General features: G+C 32.2%; 4 protein-coding genes and 1 non-coding gene across 5 annotated transcripts; 2 read left to right on the top strand and 3 right to left on the bottom strand.

Moving 5' to 3' along the window:
* Window positions 1-1,818: 1,818 nt before the first annotated feature.
* Window positions 1,819-6,864, bottom strand: LOC107924881 (allantoinase). Its single transcript, XM_016855454.2, has 15 exons — window positions 6,667-6,864; window positions 6,197-6,290; window positions 5,927-6,041; window positions 5,290-5,363; window positions 4,878-4,954; window positions 4,764-4,800; window positions 4,605-4,690; window positions 4,205-4,264; window positions 3,834-3,982; window positions 3,550-3,676; window positions 3,258-3,413; window positions 3,059-3,169; window positions 2,650-2,760; window positions 2,442-2,540; window positions 1,819-1,951 (listed from the first exon to the last, which is right to left on the bottom strand). The coding sequence occupies exons 1-15, from the start codon at window positions 6,751-6,753 to the stop codon at window positions 1,823-1,825; spliced, it is 1,512 nt and encodes a 503-aa protein (XP_016710943.1). The 5' UTR covers window positions 6,754-6,864; the 3' UTR covers window positions 1,819-1,822.
* A 1,988-nt stretch (window positions 6,865-8,852) lies between these two features.
* Window positions 8,853-13,414, top strand: LOC107925028 (general transcription and DNA repair factor IIH subunit TFB2). Its single transcript, XM_041079505.1, has 15 exons — window positions 8,853-9,082; window positions 9,168-9,332; window positions 9,500-9,568; window positions 9,817-9,910; window positions 10,067-10,167; window positions 10,276-10,321; window positions 10,407-10,466; window positions 10,935-11,003; window positions 11,279-11,362; window positions 11,461-11,544; window positions 11,663-11,748; window positions 12,270-12,360; window positions 12,500-12,580; window positions 12,742-12,816; window positions 12,913-13,414. The coding sequence occupies exons 1-15, from the start codon at window positions 8,970-8,972 to the stop codon at window positions 13,048-13,050; spliced, it is 1,356 nt and encodes a 451-aa protein (XP_040935439.1). The 5' UTR covers window positions 8,853-8,969; the 3' UTR covers window positions 13,051-13,414.
* A 627-nt stretch (window positions 13,415-14,041) lies between these two features.
* Window positions 14,042-14,114, bottom strand: TRNAV-UAC (transfer RNA valine (anticodon UAC)). The gene has a single exon. It is a non-coding gene; the product is annotated as a tRNA-Val (tRNA).
* Window positions 14,115-14,219: 105 nt separating this feature from the next.
* Window positions 14,220-16,872, top strand: LOC107925279 (tetraspanin-19). Its single transcript, XM_016855927.2, has 6 exons — window positions 14,220-14,821; window positions 14,908-15,007; window positions 15,108-15,188; window positions 15,671-15,775; window positions 15,864-16,040; window positions 16,512-16,872. The coding sequence occupies exons 1-6, from the start codon at window positions 14,655-14,657 to the stop codon at window positions 16,521-16,523; spliced, it is 642 nt and encodes a 213-aa protein (XP_016711416.1). The 5' UTR covers window positions 14,220-14,654; the 3' UTR covers window positions 16,524-16,872.
* Window positions 16,873-17,251: 379 nt separating this feature from the next.
* On the bottom strand, window positions 17,252-19,670 carry LOC107925278 (sphingolipid delta(4)-desaturase DES1-like). Its single transcript, XM_016855925.2, has 2 exons — window positions 19,294-19,670; window positions 17,252-18,229 (listed from the first exon to the last, which is right to left on the bottom strand). The coding sequence occupies exons 1-2, from the start codon at window positions 19,465-19,467 to the stop codon at window positions 17,408-17,410; spliced, it is 996 nt and encodes a 331-aa protein (XP_016711414.1). The 5' UTR covers window positions 19,468-19,670; the 3' UTR covers window positions 17,252-17,407.
* Window positions 19,671-21,287: the final 1,617 nt, after the last annotated feature.

Here is a 21,287-nt window from a genome sequence, read left to right as displayed (position 1 = left end):
TCTCAGGTAAAGTTTTATTATTAATAGAGTCTTTAATGACTTTGACTCTTCTATTTTCTTTTTTCATTTTCACTTCTCTATTTTTTTTCTTTCTTTAGATGAATAATTATATTTTCTAAAACTCTTCCTTTCTCTAAAAAACCAACCACAATCATTAACATCATCTTCCACTAACAATGTCTTCAATCAACATTAAATTCACTTCTCTTTTCCTGATTTCATAATGGTTCTTCCCAAGATCAAACTAAAATCTATTAAAAAGTTAAAAATGATCGTGTTCCATGAAAAGGACAAATTCTAAAAAGAAATATAATACTTTTTTTTCTTTTCGCTCGTGTATATTTCCTACTCCTACTTTTCATTTGTAGATGCTATAAAATAAAGTAATGAAAGAATCCAAATTAAAGTGCTACACATAATTACAGCTATAGGGAAAGAATGTTTCAAGTTTAAAAGATACTGTAATGCCGAGAATTTTAGCAATTCAAATATTTATTTTATTATTTCAACAACTAAAAACTTTATATACGATGATATCTATCAAAAAATAAAAAAAGTCAAATAAAAATTATTGCTGATTATGAGTCTTGTATTAATTATAGTTAATTATAAAATATAATTTAAGTTTGGTACGTATTACCTAATTACGCTCTTTACAATATATATTACCTGTAAATAATTTTTAGAAATATAATAAACAATTACACATGGGAGAATTATATAGTGACAAATGATAGATTGTAAGCATGCCATATAAAAATTGTTTCCCTCTTTATAACTTCAAATTGTTATAGTATATATATTAGATTAATTTAAAGTAGTTTAATTTACCATTTGATCCTTGACTTATATTCATTTTTCAATTTTAGTATCTAAATTATCACTTTTGTTCCACTTTACCCAAGATATTTTTAGTGCTACATTATTAATCTCGGAAAATGAATTTCGTAAAAGAATTGGATTAATTTAAAATAGCTTAATCTACGATTTTTAAAAAAAATACACGTGGAGCATTCTATTGGACACCGGCAATTTTAAAGTAGAATGAAACTAAAATGATATTTTAAATACCGAAGTGGGAAACCAAAAGTAAGTACCAAAATGAAAATTTAATATAATTCAAGAACTAAATCATAAATAAAACCATTTAAAATAAAGGTCAAGATTGAGTTCTACCACAAAAAGCCCGACCTTCTGTAAAAAAATAAAAATATCCGACCTGACTCCTTCCATTTTTAAATTTATTATAGATTTTTTATACCAAATGAAAATTAAATATATTATACAATAAAATAAATATTAAAAATATTAAGTCGCTTATATTTAAAAATTTACTTAAATATATATAAAAATTAAATAAAATTTATATTTTTAAAATATGTAAAAAATAATGACATGACCCAACCCAACCCATGAACACATGTAATTTACAATATTTTCTTTATATAATTTCATGTTTTTCTTTTCCTTTCTTGAAAAATTTAGCATTCCCTTAAAAAAAATGTAAAAGTTGCTGATAAATAAAGATTTTACTACAATGCATTATGGTGAGAAGAAAGATGAGACGTAAATTTAGTGATACTAGCATGCACGCCTTTTTTTTTTTTTTCATCTTAACTATGTAAAGATAAACATAACATAAATAATTAAATGTGTTTAAAATCCTAAACAAAAACTAGGAGACAAATGTATTAAATATATTGTACAACTTGTGATTATTGCGTTTTAACTGTTTTATTTTTCATTTTGTGTTATGAAAATTGAGAAAAGTTCATTGCTTGTTATGATGTTTATGAGAATAATGTTACCCATTTTTTCCATGCTATGTTGCCAGGATTGTAGAACCACAAGCAGCAAAAGCATGGTTCCCTTCTTTGTAAACAAGGTTCCCTCTTACAAAAGTGGCCAGCACTTTTCCAGACAGTCTTTTGCCTATGTAGGCAGATATACTCTGCATTCGATAGGGGAGAAAACATACCCCGACTTAACAATAGAACCAATCGAGAACAAGAATTATGTATGAGATAGGAATAATAGGGTAAAGGTACCATCGAGGCCCTTGTACTAAGAGCAAAATTACATTTTGTTCTCTCTACTCAAAAAATGGACAAATTAATCCCTGTATATTAGATCAAAGAGCAAACTAATCCTCTTGTTAAAAATTTCAACCATTTCTACTACTGAAAATTGGTTTGTATGTTAAAATGAGGTACACATAGTATGCCATGTGTAACTATTTGGTTATTCTATTAGGCACGCCAGTTTTTAACAGCAAAAATGGATAAAATTTTTAATAAAAAACGACCAGATTGTTCTTTAATCTAATGTACAAGGACTAATTTGCTCATTTTTTTAGTAAAGAGGGTAAAATATAATCGGACTCCCAATACAAAAGCCTCGGTGATACTTTTACCAAATAATAGAGATAAAGGGATATGTACCGGATTTTTAACAAACATGGGATGATCTTCATTGAGGTCAAACTCCACTTCAGGTTCCCAAACAACGACATCTGCGTGGTTTCCGATTGCTATGGCTCCCTAAACAATGTAGTTGTCATCTCCAGATTATTCATTCGTAATGCACCAGAAAAAGGGGAAGGGGATCAATGGAAATGCATATGTAAAAAGATAGTTTAAGAAAATTGACCTTTGAATGTTGTCCAGCAAGCTTCGCAGGCCTCTCGCTCCACCATGAAACTAACTGTTCCAAAGTTATTCCATATTTCTGTCCGTATGACCATGTCACAGGAAGAACAAACTGCATATGTCTCGATACAAAAGGGCATTAATCAGTATCCACCAACTGGTACCAAGTAAGAGTACATAACAATCAAAGAGAGACACGAAGAAATGATGCATCGGCATAACAATATAAATCAGACAGAAGTTTGGATATCAACCTTGAAGCCAGAGAGATGATACTATAAAGCATTTTGTTCAAAAATTAGCATAATATTGAGGAAGTAATGTTAGTCTAACATGGTATAAGAAATTTATATAGGAAGAAAGCAAACAGTTTCTCGAGATCATTTTTCTTTAAATGGAAATTTACCAACCTGTATAGATGATATACCGCCCCAAGCCTTCAAAAAGTTACCATCATTCAGGAGTTTAAGTTCCGGTACTGTTGGTGAATGATCAGAACTCAGCATGTCAATATCTCCTTCCTGGAACATTAGCAAAAATAGAAAAGAAATGGTTTGAAGAAACTGGATCGATGTCAACTAGTTGCACCAGAAAAGTTAATGGCAATACCATTAAAGCATTCCATAGTTTTTCTTTATTGGCTGCATCACGGATAGGTGGGGCACACTTGAAACGAGTATCTCCATCAGGAATTTCTTCTGCTGAAAAAGCTAGATAATGAGGGCAAGTCTCAACAGTTATGCTGTCACCTCTCCTTTTTGCTTCCTGATGCGTTCACAATGAAAGTGCAATATCACAAGCAGTAATTTATTGGCAGTTTGAAGACTAGGAAACAGAACACGAAAATTGTGCCATGATCAAGCAAGGGAATTCTATCAGAGAGATTGTGGCGTATAAATACCTTTATAAGATCTAAGGAAGAACTGGCATCAGACAAATGAACCACATGAAGATGAGCACCTTCTGCCGGACCTCCGCTCCTGGTGTCCTTTGTAACAGTCAAAAGTTCTCTAATAGCTGCCTCCTCCCTGAGTGGGAAATCAAGATTAATCTAAACCATGTAAAGAAACAGAATTCAACAAATTTGTAAACTGTGCAGAACATATATAAAACCACTGAGCTCCAAACAAAAGTATTTAAACATGTTCCTTCCCAATGAATAAAATAAAAGAAAATTCAACTTACCAAGAAGGTGGCCTTGTTTTAAGATAAGTTGAATATGATCGAGGATCACCACCACCATCTTCAGTTTCTAAGTGGCTTTCAACAACTGATTGAATCTCGGAATGTACGAGTAAAGGTCTCTTGTATTTGGCCAATACAGACAGTCCTGACTAAAGTAGCAAATTGACATGAATTTCAGAAGATAGACTAAAGATCACCAATGTTTCAAACACTGATTAAATTATATTGATCAGAAGACTATAGTTTATGCATTATCACAAGACTAAAGAACATGGAAAAAGAAATGCAGACAGAAATGCAAATATGCCGCGCTTCAAAAGGAAAACTAGCTTTATCATCAGTTGAGTGCAATAAGGGTATCAGAAACGAACCTTAATATGACTGGCATCTGTCATAGGAAAGTCATCAATCCCTGAAGGGCACATAAAAGACTGCAAAGCATGAACATAAAAGTCGTAAGATAAAATTTCTTTTGTCAAAAATGATTAAGCCTGCTATTACAAGATATCTTTGTTAGGACTTACAAAACGGAATTAGTATGTTCTAATGATGTCAGTGAGTTCTCACCTTAACTAATGCACATTAGGTTTAGGATCCAAAGCAGCATTCACCAGTTGGGAAATTCTTAATGTCATACATGACATTAAGATTAATCATACAATATTATTGGTGGCATAATTTTCTAAGAAAATACAAAGACCCAGCCTTCATGCTATTGGTGGCATAACTATGCAAATGATATATAACTAAATCATTTCATTAGATGCTTACCTTCAAACCATGGACACCAGCATCTAAGAGGGCTTCCAGAGCTGTTGCATTGAATGCATTTTCAGGAACTAGACCTCCCCAGAAGCCTGGTCATGGTATATTATTTAGACTTCAGTCTTTGAGATAGAGATTTATTAAGGTACAGTTCATGGAACATACCAACATCAACATAAATACTCTTTTCTGCAGCCTCAATCTGTCAAAAGAAACGGCGTTCAAATAGATGATATATATCATATCTATTATGTTGTCATCGATATGTACTAGGCATACCTTGAGTTTCAAGGTTTCTGTTGAAACAGTGGAAGGAAAGTTATTTAGAGGCATGTCAATCAATGTTGTAATGCCACCTGTACACATACAGTAATAAAAAGTTAAGGTGCGTACACAGTATGCCAACCAAAAGAAAGAAATATTCCAAATTCCAATAGCACAACTCTAAAGGACTAATAGTGCATGAATATATCTGTTGATCATGAAGGGAAAATAAGGAAGAACAACATATTTATCTAAACAACCAAAACCAACCATAAACATTTTAATTGGTAAATAAGTAGCAAACAAACCCACCACAGAAAACTGTAAAGTTTACTCAAAGAAGGTGAATTATTTATAATTTGCATTTATTACCAAAGGAGACATATGTTAATACAAGTTTACAATTTATACATATAAAGCAATATACCTGCAGCAGCTGCTTTAGTCCCTGAAGGAAATCCTTCCCATTCTGCCCTCCCTGGATCATCTAAATGTGCATGCCTACCATGGACAAAACGTAAGCAACTTTTATGCACTATAAATTTTCCTTTTGATTGCATCTACTTTCATGCTCAAGCAGTTATCTATCTCCATTACTGCTTAGAATTTATACTATGTTTGATAGACAAAAGGAAATCAGAGAGACAGAAACGGTAAGGAAAGAAAAAAAGGAGAGAGAGGAAAGAAAGTTAATTTTCCTTCATTCAATTTGATCTTAAGGATGAAAAATAAAGTGAAAGAAAGAGATTATGGGTAAAGTTGTAAATAAAATTCTTAATTTAAGCTGAAAAATTGGTTTCCTCTCACGGAAGGCCTGAAATTGGAGGAAAAGTAAAGATGCAAATCCACCCATTTTCCTTCAGTCCTCTTGTGTTTTCCCCTCTTACCACTTGAAGGAAATGGTGGAGAAAGTACTTTTTAGTTTCATTCCATTCCCTTTTATTTCATCTTTCCTTTCCACCAAACATAGTGCTATGCTATGTATTTACTGTTGGGGAAATGAACAAATTGCGAATGAATTATTAAGTAGCATGAATGGTAGAAAACAAGATCTAATATCTTACACATCGATCAAGCCAGGCATGACAACTGCATTGCCATAATCAACTACTTGTTTAAATTTGCCACTCCAATCCTTGTTCTTAACTATTGATACGATACTCCCTCCCTTTATCTCAACTGTCCATTTACACATCCGGAAAAAACAAATAAACAAAATGAAGTACTAAGTACAGCAAAATGGTCTAGTAGTAACACTGATTATCAACATAATGAACTAGATTCCCATGTTTACTCTATCAAATCTTCATAGTGATACCAGTCATTTTACATACCAGCACCAGAAATAATCCCTTGTGGTGTCACAATGCGCTTGCTTGCAATCCAATAGTGACTGTGAGGAAAAAGACTACAACCGCTTTGAGATGACTGTCAAATATGAAATCATAATTTCAGTTTATTTAATTGATCGACGATATCAAAAAATCATATCTAAAACGACAAAACTGCGTTACAAGAAAAGCAAGTCAATGGAAGTAAATTCCTTAAAGCAAACAAAGCAAAGCTTAAGCTAAAATCACATAATCATTTTCAGGATTATTAAGATTGAAATTCATCAGAGTATTTCCTTAGTTTTGATATTCTTAAACCAGATACTAAACCTAAAAGAAAGTCACAGAACTGAGAAAATCTTCGTTTCATCTGTTTATTTTTCTCATCAATGTCAAACAGAAAAAAAAAATACAAAAATCGAAAATTAAGATTATAATTAACACCTAATAATTAGAGTTTAATTAGAATAAACCTTGGAAGAATCTTGAATGTAGAAAAAGAAAAGGAAAGAAGCGAGCAGCGCTAACAGAGGAAAAAGCTTCCAATGCAGCAAGTCCATCTTTCTTCCCAGCTTCCACTTCCCTTTTTTCTTTCCTTGCTGATAAGAAAAAAGAAATCAATGAGATTTCAACATCTCGGTACACGTGTGATTTTACGAATGAATTGAGTCAAATTCTGCTATTAGGCCATCTAATTTGCATAAATTGTGGAGTTAATACCTGTACTTTAATTTAATTAAAGTTAGTCTTTATACTTTTCAAATTGTAAAAATTTAATCCTGACTAAATGGTAGTTGTTAAATCTATTTAGTTAAATTCTATTATTACTCTTATGTAAGTTTTTCAAAGTTTGATGCTTGTAAAACATTTCCCCTTTCCTCTCAAACTCAAATCTAATATATATATATGAGCTTAAAATGCTCAAATTCAATCTCAAATTAAATTAAAGTTTTTTTCGAGATAAACCCAAATAACTTGCAAGTACAAATATCATTTACTCATGGGTCAAGTGGTTTAGCTTACTTTGTGTCGTTTTAGATTTTTATTTTTCAATCTTGGATCCGTAGCCTATTTTACTATTTAGAATCAAAAAAATATATTAAAAAATAATATTATATTCATATTTAGATATTTTTATAATTAAATTTAAGTAAAAAATATTATTATTTTTAATATCTCAAACTCAACTACACTTGACAATTAACACATTTTGAAATGTGGTCCAATTGAGCTTTCTCAATTCTCTTAGAGCTTGTTCACTCGTCGTTACTACACTATAATTGAACAGAAAAAGGCAACCCATAATAATTACAATTAATTGAATTAATATGCAAATTTGTCACTATATTTTAGTCGACAAAGATTTATTTTTCGATTCATCTCTAGAATTAAATACTTCATTCAATAATTGTTTTTTATCCAATCTCAATGAATAAATAAAAAAAGACAAATCACACCAGATTTGACTCGATTATTGATATAATGAACAGATCTGTTATTTCTTGAAATATCTCTTCTGATTCAAAATCGTAGCGTAACGTTTAACTATTTGTTTATTTTTTAATTGTCTGGAAGGGACAAAAGAAACATATTGTTCTTTCTTGAACAATTTCTAATCTCTAATAGACCTTTCAGTAAGATTCGAATCCAAATGAAGTTCTAATCATCTATTAGAAAAAAAAACAAATGAATTTTTTAGGATTCCTAAAAAGATTTTCTATTTATTCTGAATGCATATGATTATTCGTTTGTTTCTCACCTTACTTGAATAGTTGAGACATTGAGAAATATCAAAAAGGCAATTAAGGAATCAATCTGATTCTATTTTTGTTTGAAGAAATGAAGGATCCTAAAAAATTAATAGTTATTTTAATTGTTGAATCTCTCTTTCATTGATAATACCTGATATTTCAAATCCTCATTACTAATAGAATCAAAATATCTCTAGATTGATTAGAATATTTTTTCGATTAGTAAAAATATGTTAGTTGAACAAAACTAAAATCTCGTGGAATAATATTGAATATTTGATAAATTGGATATTGAAAATTACTAATGTACTTTATATTAAATGGTATTTGTTATTGTCGTTACGAACTGGAGATAAAATCATCACTATACTTTTCTCTATATTGAATTTTGTGGCTTTACTTTTATTTGATAGAATTTTAAGAGTTAAAATTTTTATCAACTTTTACTATTCAATTTTATTTTAAAATAATTAGAAGACAATATTTAATATTTTTATATTTTAATTTAATATTTAAATAAATATAATATTAGAAATAAAAAAAGTTATTTTACAAAAATGAACTTGATTTTTTCTTTTACTATATATGTATTTTTATTTTTCAAATTTTTTATTTCATTAAATAGAAATTTTAATTTAATCTACTAATGTTTAATATTTGTAAGTTAAATTATTGTTAATTAATAAAATAAAATATTTAGAAGAATTATTCTTATTAAATTATGTTTTCAAATTATTAAAATTGAATGATGAAATTTAATTAAAAAATTAAAGTTGGTGAAGAAATTAAATAAAATTCAAAATTGATGATAAAATTCAGTGGGATAAAAATAAAATGAAAAATTTACTCGTATTTTTAAAATATAATAAGAATGTAGTAAAAAATTTAATATCTACCTATCAACTTTAAACCCTTATAATTTTCCTTTGTATCAATGGTGTATTCAGATCGTTTCAATCTGATTGTACATCCGTAGGCAAACCAAAACCCTAGAAATCGAAAGAAGATTTTTTTTTTTTAGAAAAATGCCTCAGGTGAAGATTATCGCCAAGAATTTCATGGACATGGTGGCTTCATTGCCCGCCATTAAGCTCGATTTGCTCTATCGTAATCAGTTCATTTGCGAAGCCATTCTCAGGTCTTCCCTCCCCCCCCCTTTAATCCGTAACATTAAAGAAAACAACGAATCTCTGAATTTATCGAAGCATTCGTTCATTGAGCAGGTCGTTGCCGCCGCTGGCGAAGAAATACGTGTTACAAATGTTGTACATCGATATTCCCATAACATCCAAGTCGTTGCAGGAGTGGCTGCTCGCTGATGGATCATCTAAGCACAAAGTTGCAATCGATCGGTTGATTCAGCTAAGAGTATTTGAAGTAATTGATCGGTAAGCAATTGCAACTACTTTTTGCTTCATTTGCATCTGTTTTTCTTATTACTGTGCATAATAGGAAATGGTCGTATGAACTGTGTTAATCACTGTTTTTCTTATTACTGTGCATAATAGGGAATGGTCGTAAGAACTGTGTTAATCGATCTTTATCTTTTTGCTAGGAAAAAGGAAACCACTTACAAGTTAAATTCCACGTTTCAGACTAATCTCCGAAAACATATGATATCTGGGTAAGTTTTTTTTTTTCCCAGGTTAGAGGCTAGTTGTCAAAATGTAAGGGGCTAAAATTTTCTCTTTGTTATGTATTATCAGTTTACATACTTGTAAAACCCTTAAATTTGCCGGTTTAAATTATATTCTTCTTATTACTTAAATTACAGCCAATTCTATCACATGCGTAGTTAATTTTTGTTATGCCACTAGATTCCTTATGTTGTGTTATTGTTGTAGTAGTTATTTAAAGGATTATACTTTGCAGTGGGATTTTGCCAAGAGAACCAATGCCTCAAAGTGTTACTGCAAGGCTTCCAACCTCAGAGGAGCTCGATGCCTATGCACATGAGCAATGGGAGGTGTGACTTTCACCTATTTTTTTCATCGATTCATTGGCATAATTTATGTTCTTAATGGTAGTGTATGTGATGCGGAATTATGCAATTAGTTTTGAATTTGCTCAACTGTTTAGTTTTAATGTTTGAGCTGCTTCTTACTTCAGCTTTGTTAAGCAGTGTTTCTTGCTGCAACTTATAAGTTCAGGACAAGCCGAAAAATCAACGAGCTTCAGCTCTTCCATGATGAGAATTTTTCAGCGTGGTCTTTTGCGTCAGAGGTGCTATATCCTGCCATGAACTTTAGCTTCATTTCTTTTATGCAATAGATATCGAGGGTTCTCTATCTCAAGATTGGTGTCATGATGTCTTTATGTCTGTTTCTACAGAGATAAAGAAGCTCCAAGATTAACCGAGAGTGGTTTCCAATTCTTGGTGTGCATCATGAAACTCACGGCCCTTTTGCCTCTTTTCTGGTTGTCTGTCACCTAAAATTACTTCTCATCTGTGTAATTTACAGTTGATGGATACAAATGCTCAGCTTTGGTATATTATCAGAGAGTATATCTCCAATTCAGAGGTATATTTGATGAGATAATTATTGTGTTCTGCTCGGAACTTGTTTGTTAGAGCTATTTTGTTCTACTGTTGTTAGGTTCTTGAAGGGGAAATTGGCATGAATTTATTGTAAATTTTTATTTGGTATTGGTTTATTAGTATATATTACCCTCTTAAATGTGAATGTACCCTAGGGGGTGTGACTGTGCGCATGCACTAAAGTAATAGCTTGTGTATTCTTGTGTGCTTGAGCATTAGCAGCTACTTTTAGTTCAAGGGAAAAGGTGCCATTTCCTATATGGGACTTTTGGTTGTATAAGTGTTTGTGGATTGATGGATCCATATACTGATAAGCTTAATGAAGGAAAAATAGAAATTGGCTCCTTGTCTTGGCCTTTACTTGAATTGGAAGACATTGATGCAACTATTTTTCTGTCATTTTGTAGCCCGTCTTTTTATCTTATGCTCGGACTTTCATGTTTTGGTGCAGGAGCAAGGTGTAGATCAAGCAGACTTAATTGCTTTTTTGCTAGAACTTAGTTTTCATACCCCTGGTGAGGTATGTCATATTCATTTATAACTTCACCCTTGATCTATGATTGTTCATAGAAAATTTTTTTTGGAAGAAGCCTATGCTTGACATTTGTTTAATCCATGTTTTCTTAGCAAGTATCTACATTATTAATCTTAAAAAGAAACTTTTGTTGTATTTTGTTATTTGCATAGACTCTTACTTCCTTTTGGTAATGCTTTCTTTTCTTGAGGTTCTTTAGATTTAACTTTTGTGAACAATTTGTTGGACATTTTCTATAAATTTTCTTTGTCTTGTCATAGGCATATAGTTTAGATACACTGACTGATGACCAGACAACTATGATCAAGGACCTTGCAGACTTGGGATTGGTCAAACTTCAGAAGGTTGTCCTAATTAAAGTTAGTTTTTCTTATAGGAATACACAGATAAACTGTTTTAAGTAATGCTTTATGATGGTTTTATGGTATTTGCATATGTCCAGGGCAGGAAAGAGAGTTGGTTTATACCTACTAAATTAGCCACCAATCTTTCAGTGAGCTTAACAGATTCATCATCAAGAAAACAGGTATGGCTAATTAAGATAGTTGTGTGAATACATGGCTTCTGATGTATTAACTGTTATCATTGTTTTCCCTAGCTGTGTTACACTTTACTCATGCAGTTATTTTGCTATATAACTTCAGGGATTTGTTGTTGTGGAAACAAACTTTAGGATGTACGCATACTCATCATCTAAGTTGCACTGTGAAATTTTACGTCTATTCGCAAGGTATGAAGCAGTGAATCCTCAATGAACTTCCCATTTTATAACTTTGGATATCATTTTCCAGAATGGTTCCAGGGAAAATGAAAATCACCCAGTGTCAAAAGCAAAAATTTCTTATTTTCCTCCAAACTCTTTGGGGCCAGTAGGTGGAAATGTAACCACACAACCTTCTGATTAAAAATTAATTTCCTCTTCGATACCATTAAAAAAAAGTATCCAAATTGATTTAATGCTATTAGGAGTCTAGAGAAGTTAGAAATGTAGTAATACATTTTTAGTAAGTAAACAAGGGTCTGTTTCTGCTTGATTGAAAGAATAGCCGATTAATAATATCTCTTTTCTGATTCTAGCTCTCCACTTCTTTATCTACCCACTTCAAAAAGGCTCTTGAATTTACCTGTAATCTGCTGATTCACATATATAGCCAACCACTTTCACTGGCTTGTTCTAAGATTCTCAGCTTTATTACTTCTATACTAACTATTGAATTCTTCACTAAAACGATAATGTGCTCACATTTATAGGGTAGAGTATCAACTTCCAAACCTCATAGTTGGTGCAATAACAAAAGAAAGCCTCTATAATGCTTTTGAAAATGGCATTACTGCGGAGCAGGTTAGCATCCATTTCTATTTGCTCTTTGATATCCCAAATTGAAGGATCTAGACATGCAAGAAATCTCACAATTGAAAAAAAGTAGCAACTTAAATGATCTAACATAGTCTAACCAGCTCCTTGTAACTCCTGAATACAGATAGTTACATTCCTTCAGCAGAATGCACATCCTCGAGTTGCTGCGAAAATACCATCGGTACCTGAAAATGTCACGGATCAGGTTGAATACTTAATCTGCTTGAATACTTTGGCTCTATTACGTGACTAATTCATTTAAACTTATACATTCCTGCTTCAAGGGAAGCATATCGAGTATTTGCTCTTTTCAGTTCGAAAGTAGATTACTCTAGGGATGTTCACGTAGTTGCTCTTTTGTTGCAGATAAGATTGTGGGAAACTGATTTGAATAGAGTTGAGATGACTCCAGCTCATTTTTACGATGAATTTCCTTCGAGGGTAATATCGAGCCTCTTGATCTGAGGGATATATTTCTTTTATCTCTGAACATTATGCTATCATATCTTGGAGTTGACGTCTTCCTCTATCGAACAGGATGTCTTTGAGGCTGCTTCCGACTTTGCTCGTATGCATAATGGTTTACTATGGGAAGATGCTAAGAAAATGCGTATGGTTGTCAAGGCAGAGATTCATATGCTTATGCGCGAGCATCTTCGTGGTCAAAACAAGTAGGTTGTATACTTAGTACGTATATATCATCCAATCTCTCGATGACACCAGCCAATTGAGATTGTTCGAAGTTTTGGTAGGGAAAAAGGGTGCTAGGAATCTCTACTTAGCAAGAGCAGGGTCCTTGTATGAAAATTTCCATTTTTATTGGAGGCTCTCAACCTAAATAAATTAGGAATGGGGAAGAAGAACAGCTCATTTATTTTTTAAGCTTTAAAATCAAAGGTTGATAGGATCCTTTATTTGTCACTGCACCCTGCCTTTGTATCTGCTATGGAGATTTTCAACAAAAGCACCTGTCAATAGTTTTATATTATCCAAATCAATTTTACTATATTTAATGAAAGAAAGCAATATTTGAAGACAATCTTTTATAACCAAGGTTCTCAGTTTTCTATTTTTATTTATTGGTGGAATTTTACACTTACGAAGTAAACAGCTAATGAATTTTGGAATGTATGTTGGAAATTATATAAATGAGCAAAACCAGCCTTTAGGGCTTGTACTGAGCTTCCTATGGCTCGTGTTTGAGCCTTTCATGGCTTGTTTTTATCAAGCTAATAGAGGCTTGCTTTCTAGAGTTCGTGGCCTCGTGTTTTGTCTCATTTAATCTGAAGATCTTTTGTTGTTGGAGCTACGTCGAGATTCACTAAAAAGATTATGAACATTGGCATCGAAAACGTGTTTTTTTTTTGGGATGTTTGTAATTTACTAGTTCTATTTTTTCGTTGTAGTAGGGTTTTTGGGATCAAGTGTTGTATCAGATATGCTTGATCTTCGATCACGCGTTGCATGCCATTTTCTTCGATGATGGTACACAAGGGTTCCTCTCTCAGTTTGACTCGAGTTTACTAGGGGTGTCATTGTATGAACATCAGCCTCTGTATGCTAGGTTTGGGCTTGAGACCCTATTTTTATTTGGCTTTTGTGCAACCATTCCTAGTATTGGAATCTTCGTGGTTGAACAAAAAAACAGTAGGCAAATATATTATTTTGTTACTGCCCAGGATCGAACTGGGGGCCTTTAGTGTGTAAGACTAACGTGATAACCACTACACCACAGCAAATTCAGTGCTAAGGATTCCAAGTAGCATCACTTATTATATAAATTCAAATGGGAAATTCAAATGGGAAGTGTCATTTTTTGATAGTGTGACAAAATGTAAAAAGCCAAGCAACAAGAAAACAAACAGATAGTTTCCCAGAAATTTCCCCCCTCCCCTCTCTCTCTTATCTCAATCATTCTTTCCATCATAACCCCTTTTTGTCAATTGATTTGGCCATTTATCCTCCCTCCCCCAATGCTTCCTGTGGAAAACTGAAAAAGTTTGTGTATTTAGATCACAAAGATTATGCTTTTGGACAACAAATATTACTTAAAGAAAATAATTTCTTCTATGTGAATACCAGTAAGAAAACAAACAAAAAAAAATGTCACTGTTTCTTTGATTGATAAGCCATTACGCATTTGCCACACCAATTTTTCCTTGTCCTATATTCCCAAAGTCTATAGTGTTTATCTAAGATACCCCCGAAGTAGCTTATTGTTAATCTTTCAGATTAGTGATCACAGAAAAAAAACCAGCTCTGGGGTTTTCTTTCCCATAATGGCAAGAATCATAAAATCTTGCCTACAATCAGCTTTGAAATGTGTGAACCTGATAATGGCAATGGTGGGTATTGCTATGATTTTATATGGCTTTTGGATGGTAAGAATTTGGCAAAGAGACATGGGAGGCTCTTCATTTGATGATTTCAATTCCACTGCTCCATGGTAATGTATTTATATATATACAGAAAATCATTTTTCATCTAATCTTATCAGTTTTTTTTCAGCTAATTACAAAAAAACAAGTGCAGGTTTATATATACTTTTCTGGGCACAGGCATCACCTTATGCCTATTAACATGCTTAGGCCATATTGCTGCTGATACTGCAAATGGATTTTGCCTTTTCTGTGTATCCTTTTTTTGTTTTTCATTTTGTATGCTTTTGTTTGAGTTTGAAAATTTCTTTTCCAAGCAATGTATTTGTTGTTTCTTTAATGGTAGCAAAAAAGTACATGGTGATTATCTCAGTGCTTTTATTGGTGGAAACTGGAATTGCAGCTGATGTGCTCTTGAATTCGGAGTGGGAAAAGGTATATGAGACTTTTTTCCTCTATTTGTTTTGTTGAAGGGAGGCTGAACTTGATTTTTGGAAAAGTCTTCAATCTAAGTGCAATTTTACCATTACACTAACATGTAATTTCATAAAGATTTAAGGGACTAAAAGATGAATCTATCATTGAGGAGAGGGGAGGCGAGGCCACTATGTGCCCTACTTTGTCTTCATCCCCGTCGAGTAAATGCTCACATTTCTTTGGTGGGTGAGGCACTCTCACTCCGTGAACCCCTTGGGGCTCTCTACAGAGTTAGGAGACAGAACCCAGGATAAAACCAAGCACAAATACCTTGAGACAATACCAACCATTGTTGAAAGGTCCTTCAACTCTTAGACAATACTTCGAATACATCTCCTCCAAGCAAGTTCAACCTCTCCTTGACGTGTTTCATTTCAATCCTTTTTTCCTTTCAAAGCATTTTAGTTTCAATTTCTTATCATTGGTTGATATGATACCAGGATTTGCCTGAAGATCCAACAGGAAGGTTCCATGATTTCAAAGAATTTGTCGAGTCCAATATTGACATCTTCAAATGGATTGGCTTCATTATTTTCTTAGGACAGGTAACTTCATCTGCAAGTTTCATGAACTTAGATCACATGATGATGAAAGGATGTTTATTGGTTAAGTTTCCCACCCTCGTATTCACAGGGACTTTCAGTACTATCGGCTATGGCATTGAGAGCTTGTGGCCCTAACCAATGCTCAAACTATGATAGCGACGAAGAATTCAACCAAGCTAGGCTTCCTTTAATAAATAACCATCCTCAACAACCTGCTTATGTTATTGTAGACCCTCCTTTTGCCAATAAGAATGAAGCTTGGAATGTAAGTAAGCCTTTTCCAACTTTTTCTTCTTTTGGCTTCTCTTTATTTAGGAGAAAGCATCGAATAAATCATTATACTAAGAGTCAAATTACATTTTACCTTCTTTATTTAAAAAATGTACAAACTAGTCTATGTACATTAGATTAAAGAGCAAATTAGTCATTTTAGTTAATTAAAAATTTCATCTATAAAAACAAGTGTGACTATGGAAATAATTAGACAGTGATACATAGTGTGTTACGTGTATATCATGCTGGTAGACAGAGGCTAGCTTTTAACTGTAAAAATGGATGAAATCTTTAATAGAAAGACTAATTTACTCTTTGATCTAACCTACAAGAACTAATTTGTCTATTTTTTTAGTAAAGAGGGCAAATTTCAATCTAACTCCTACTATAGGACACTCTCACCTTTATTTACTTTTTTTGTTTTTTTATGTTAATTTAATGTTATTGATTTATCATTAAGCAGATGAACAAGTGAAAGAAAAGGATGTTAGCCAAATTTTCATCATTCACAAATGAAAGCAGAGAGCTCACCATTACAAAACACCACCAAGCTATGTATCCTTGATGTTCATACCAGAAAACAAGTTTCAGCACTGAGTTAAAAAGGATAAATCCGTAAATTCACGTCGTTTTTCCGTTTTATAGGTTCTAATAATTTGTATTATATAGATTTTGACACGTTCATACATTTGTGTTATGTGGTGTTTTTTTGTAGTTGTTCTTATATTGTATGCATAATTAAGACCTTAAAAATTGTTGATGGGTTTTAAGGTAAGAAACTGTCATGTTAAATATGCAAGTGAAATAGAAAATAGGTTAAAATATGTCATTAGTCCCTGTCCTTTGACAAAATTTGATCTTTAATCCCTGTACTTTAAAAGTTCAAAATTATTAATTTTCATTAATCATATGCCCCATCACATGAATACCAACATACCCAATTGATAAATTTTGATAAAAAATACTTACAATTTCAGTGCTAGGATTGGGATTTCTAAATAGAAAAGGCCAGACTTAATTCTAACCATTTTAAGCATAGGGACAAAATCGCAAATTCTGTCAAAGTACAGAGACTAACAGCATATTTTAGCCTGGAAAATAACCAAACATAACCTGTTTCAAATGTTCAAAGATAATATTATGTAATAAATATATAAGCAATCTTTAAAAGATTAATCAATGAATAAACTTAGCTCAGTCATCTAAAAACTACATAATAGAATCTTAATACCTCAACAATGTTTACAAAACAATAACATATTTGAGCCTTAAAATGCAAGTAAACCCCATACTGAAACACAGAAAGGCAAAACAGAAAACAAAAAGATCCCAAATGGGGAGGGGGAAAAAACTCATCACCTATTCGGATTTTTTCGAGATCTTCCTCTTCATTCGGCTAAATGGTCCGACGGTTTGATCCATGATATACATGTAAATAACTTGGCTCCATGATTTATACGATTCCAAGCCTTTGTAATACTCGGGTGCGATTTCTTTCACCTTATGTAACTTATACCCAGGGATCCTAGGGAAATCATGATGTTCATTGTGATAGCCAACACTCCATGTCAAAAGATTAAGAGGACCATAATAAGAATAAGTCTCTTGTTCGGGTTTAAACACATAATGTTCGGAGATAAAATGGCCTGCCATCGGGTGCATTCCACCACCAACGAATGTCGAAAGGATCAAATAAGCGAAAGATTTCCACCCGTGAAAGTAAACCATGGTTGCATCGAGGGCGAGCTGAACGAATAAGTTTATGAACTCCCAACAACCAGGGGGTTTCGGTTTGAGAAACAAAGGTCGGAGCGCATAGAAGAAGAGTTGGAAGATAACCCATATGGATTTTGAGAAAGCATTGGTCACGACACGGGCTTCAACGTAGCTTGGAACATCCATGTCGATGCCGTCTACCCCTTGGAAACGATGATGTTCGAGGTGATACTTTTGGAAAGTGATGGACATAGGTACACCGATAGGGAGGTTAGCGAAAATCCCAAGCCAACGGTTGTAGATCGGAGTTGAGAAGGCAAGGTTGTGGCTAAGTTCATGGATGGCTAAGAAGAGATTGTGGTTGAGGAATGAGCCAAAGAAATAAGCAATTATCAATATTTTTAGCCAACTAGCATCATGGAGGATAGTGGCAGTCCATAGTTGAATCAAAACCACCACACCAATCTGCAAAATGCATAAAGTTTCAAGGTTTAATCTTTATATTCATTTATATAATTCATTTCAAATGGGTCTATCACTTCAAAGTCCCAAGCAAAAATAAAAATAAGGTTAAAATATGCTTATAGTCCCTATACTATTCAAAAATTAGGAATTTAGTCTCTATACTTGTCTTTCAAGGAATTTAGTCCCTCTACTTTTCAGATTTCAAAAATTTAGACACAACTGTTAATAATGTTACAATGTTTTTGTTAAATTCAGGTTAATTACAACATTTTTTTAATCACACTACTAGCGAGTGAGTGGTATTTTTATTTCAAAATGTCATAGCAACAAATTTAACAAAAAAATATATACATAGTGTTAATAGTTTATCCTGAACTTTGAAATCTAAAAAATAGAAGACTAAAATTCTATAAATACAAGTATAGAAACTAAATTCCTAATTTCCATAAAGTACAGGGACTAGAGGCACATTTAAACCTAAAGAACAGGGACTAGAGGCACATTTAAACCTAAAAGTAGTTTGGGTTTTGATGAAAACTACAACTAAAGGCTAAAGTTCATGAGCTCATGGTAGAAGTGCAAAAGTTCATGAGAGAGCTTAATTCCAACCAATGTGAACCGAAAGATGACTTTTTTTTTTAAATCCCAAAACAGAAAAAGGAAAAAGAATCCAGATTTCCATTTAAGTATGAACAAAACAGAGAAAAAAAATTGAATAATGAGATGAAAAAAGACAAGTATATGGCAGTCCATAGCTGAAGCAAAATGCATACGTTTCAAGGTTTGATATTTTTTTTAAAATATATATATATATTCCTAGTAAAAATTGAATAGTGACATTTTTCTAAAACCCCAGATTTTCAATGAACAAAACAGAGAGAAAAATAAATCAGAACCAGAACCAAAACAGAAAAAAAAATCCAAGGCCCAGATCTCCGTTTAAGTTAAAAAAAATCAAAATCCAATACAATTAACCAGCTACATTGCTTGGGGATCTAAAAAAATCAGTAAAAAAATTTGAAGAACGAGATTCAAAAATTTTTGAAGGATATTAACATATATACCTTAAGGAAAGCAAAGGGATCTGGACCAAAAAGCTCTTTAATTTGAGGGTATTTAGAGAGGATCTGACGTCTCCTTGAAGCATGAGGTTCATCTGTATATGACCAAAAGAAATCATTCGCCATTGCTAATCCTTCATCTTTCTCTTCCATTCTCTTGTCCCCTCCTTTCCCCATTTTCTTTCTCTATTTTTTTCCCTCCAAAGTCCAAATCCCTTTATGTTTCGTTCCTCTCTTTTTTCCCTCTTTTCCTTCTCCTTGTATTTGTTTTTTCCAATGTGAAGTTTGTGCCTTCCGTTTTCTGTGTATGATAATATATAAAAAAAACCGCCATAAAAGAAGTTTTTTTTTTTAAGGAGTTTTTTACGTGTATTATCGATTGAACGGTCTTCACTCTTTCACGGTTTTAAAAATATCCAGCTTGTATTTTGAGACTTTTTCTTATTTGGGTTAATGTGTTATTTGGTACTTGAGTTTACCTTTAGTGTTCAATTTAATACTTAAATTTTTTTCTGGTCCTTCATGTTTAATTTGGTGCCTATACTAAATGGCTTTTTGTGACCCAATGAATATTTGACATGTGTGCTCTAGTAAAAAGGTATATACATACTTAATGAGACAAAAAAAGCATTATTATTGAAATTAGATCGGATTGATCAGTCAAATTAGTTAGATCAAAAACCGATCAATATACCATTATGGTTTAACTAATTTTTGAATGAATCGCTCAGAACCATTTGAATCGAGACAAAAGAAATTAGTTGAACCTATTTTATAATTTTTCATTTTTATGAATTTTCAATAGTTTATTTAATTGAACCGAATTGGTGGCTAAATTAATTTGACCATTGGTCCAATTTTTAGAACCATGAAAAAAAGTCAAAATACGAAATTAAACATTAAAGTCAAACTCAAATACTTAATTAGGACAAAAAATTACTCGAGTATCAAATTGAAAACACTTATACACTAAATTAAATATTAAAGACAAATTTAGGTATCAATTTGAAAAAAAAATCAGATACCAATTTGAATATTAAAGTAAAATTTAGATACAAAATAATATATTAAACCTTTTCATTTTGATTTACTTTAATGCTTTCGGGTGGTTTCTGCTTTGCCCTTTTCAAGCTAACATGAACAGAACATTGTTTTTGCCACCCTAGAATATCCGGACAACATATATGTTCGAGCGCTGTGACATTACTTTTTTCTATAAAAAGTTAGGTAAACTATAAAAATAATCACTTTTATTTATTTTAGATTACATTTTAGTCACTTATATTATCGTTTTGTTACGAAGTAGTCACTCTATCGTTAAACTCCGTTATCTCTCTAACGGTGGTCTTACATGGCAGTCCAAATAGGTTTAAAATGTCAACTTAAATGTCCTACGTAGTAGTCCAAATTAAATTTATTTAATTTAAAACATATTTTCGTCCTAGCAACTGGACATCTAAGTTGACATCTAAAACCCATTTGGACTACCATGTAGGAATACCGTTAGGGAGATAATAGAGTTTAACAGTAGAGTGACCACTTCATAACAAAACGATAACGTAAGTGACTAAAATGTAACATTTCAAATATAAGTGACAAAAATATAATTTGATACAAATAAATGTGATTATTTTAATAGTTTACCCAAAAAATTATTATCATGAAGAATATTACTTTTTGATCCTATTGGACTTTTTCACAATTATCGTGTCAGATTTAAAAGAGTTCAAGCTCAAACATTTGGGGTTCGAATTTTTTTGGATTAAATTTACAATGTTGTATGGTGCACAAGAGAACCAAAAAACTTTTTGAGTGATATAGGTTCAACTTAAAATAGTAGCCGATTTTGTACTTTTCAAAATTAGAAATTTAGTCCCTGTATTTTTATTTTATGAAATTTAGTTCTTCTATTTTTCAGAATTCAAAATTTAATTCCAACTGTTAACCTTATTAAATTTATTGTTGTAACATTTTTTAATTAAAAAAATTTATTTGGT

Source organism: Gossypium hirsutum, chromosome A10 (genome assembly GCF_007990345.1).
Source record: "Gossypium hirsutum isolate 1008001.06 chromosome A10, Gossypium_hirsutum_v2.1, whole genome shotgun sequence".
NCBI classification, from domain to species: domain Eukaryota; kingdom Viridiplantae; phylum Streptophyta; class Magnoliopsida; order Malvales; family Malvaceae; genus Gossypium; species Gossypium hirsutum.
Note: the sequence above shows the minus strand (reverse complement) of the source record. Positions and strands in the feature narration are given on the sequence as shown.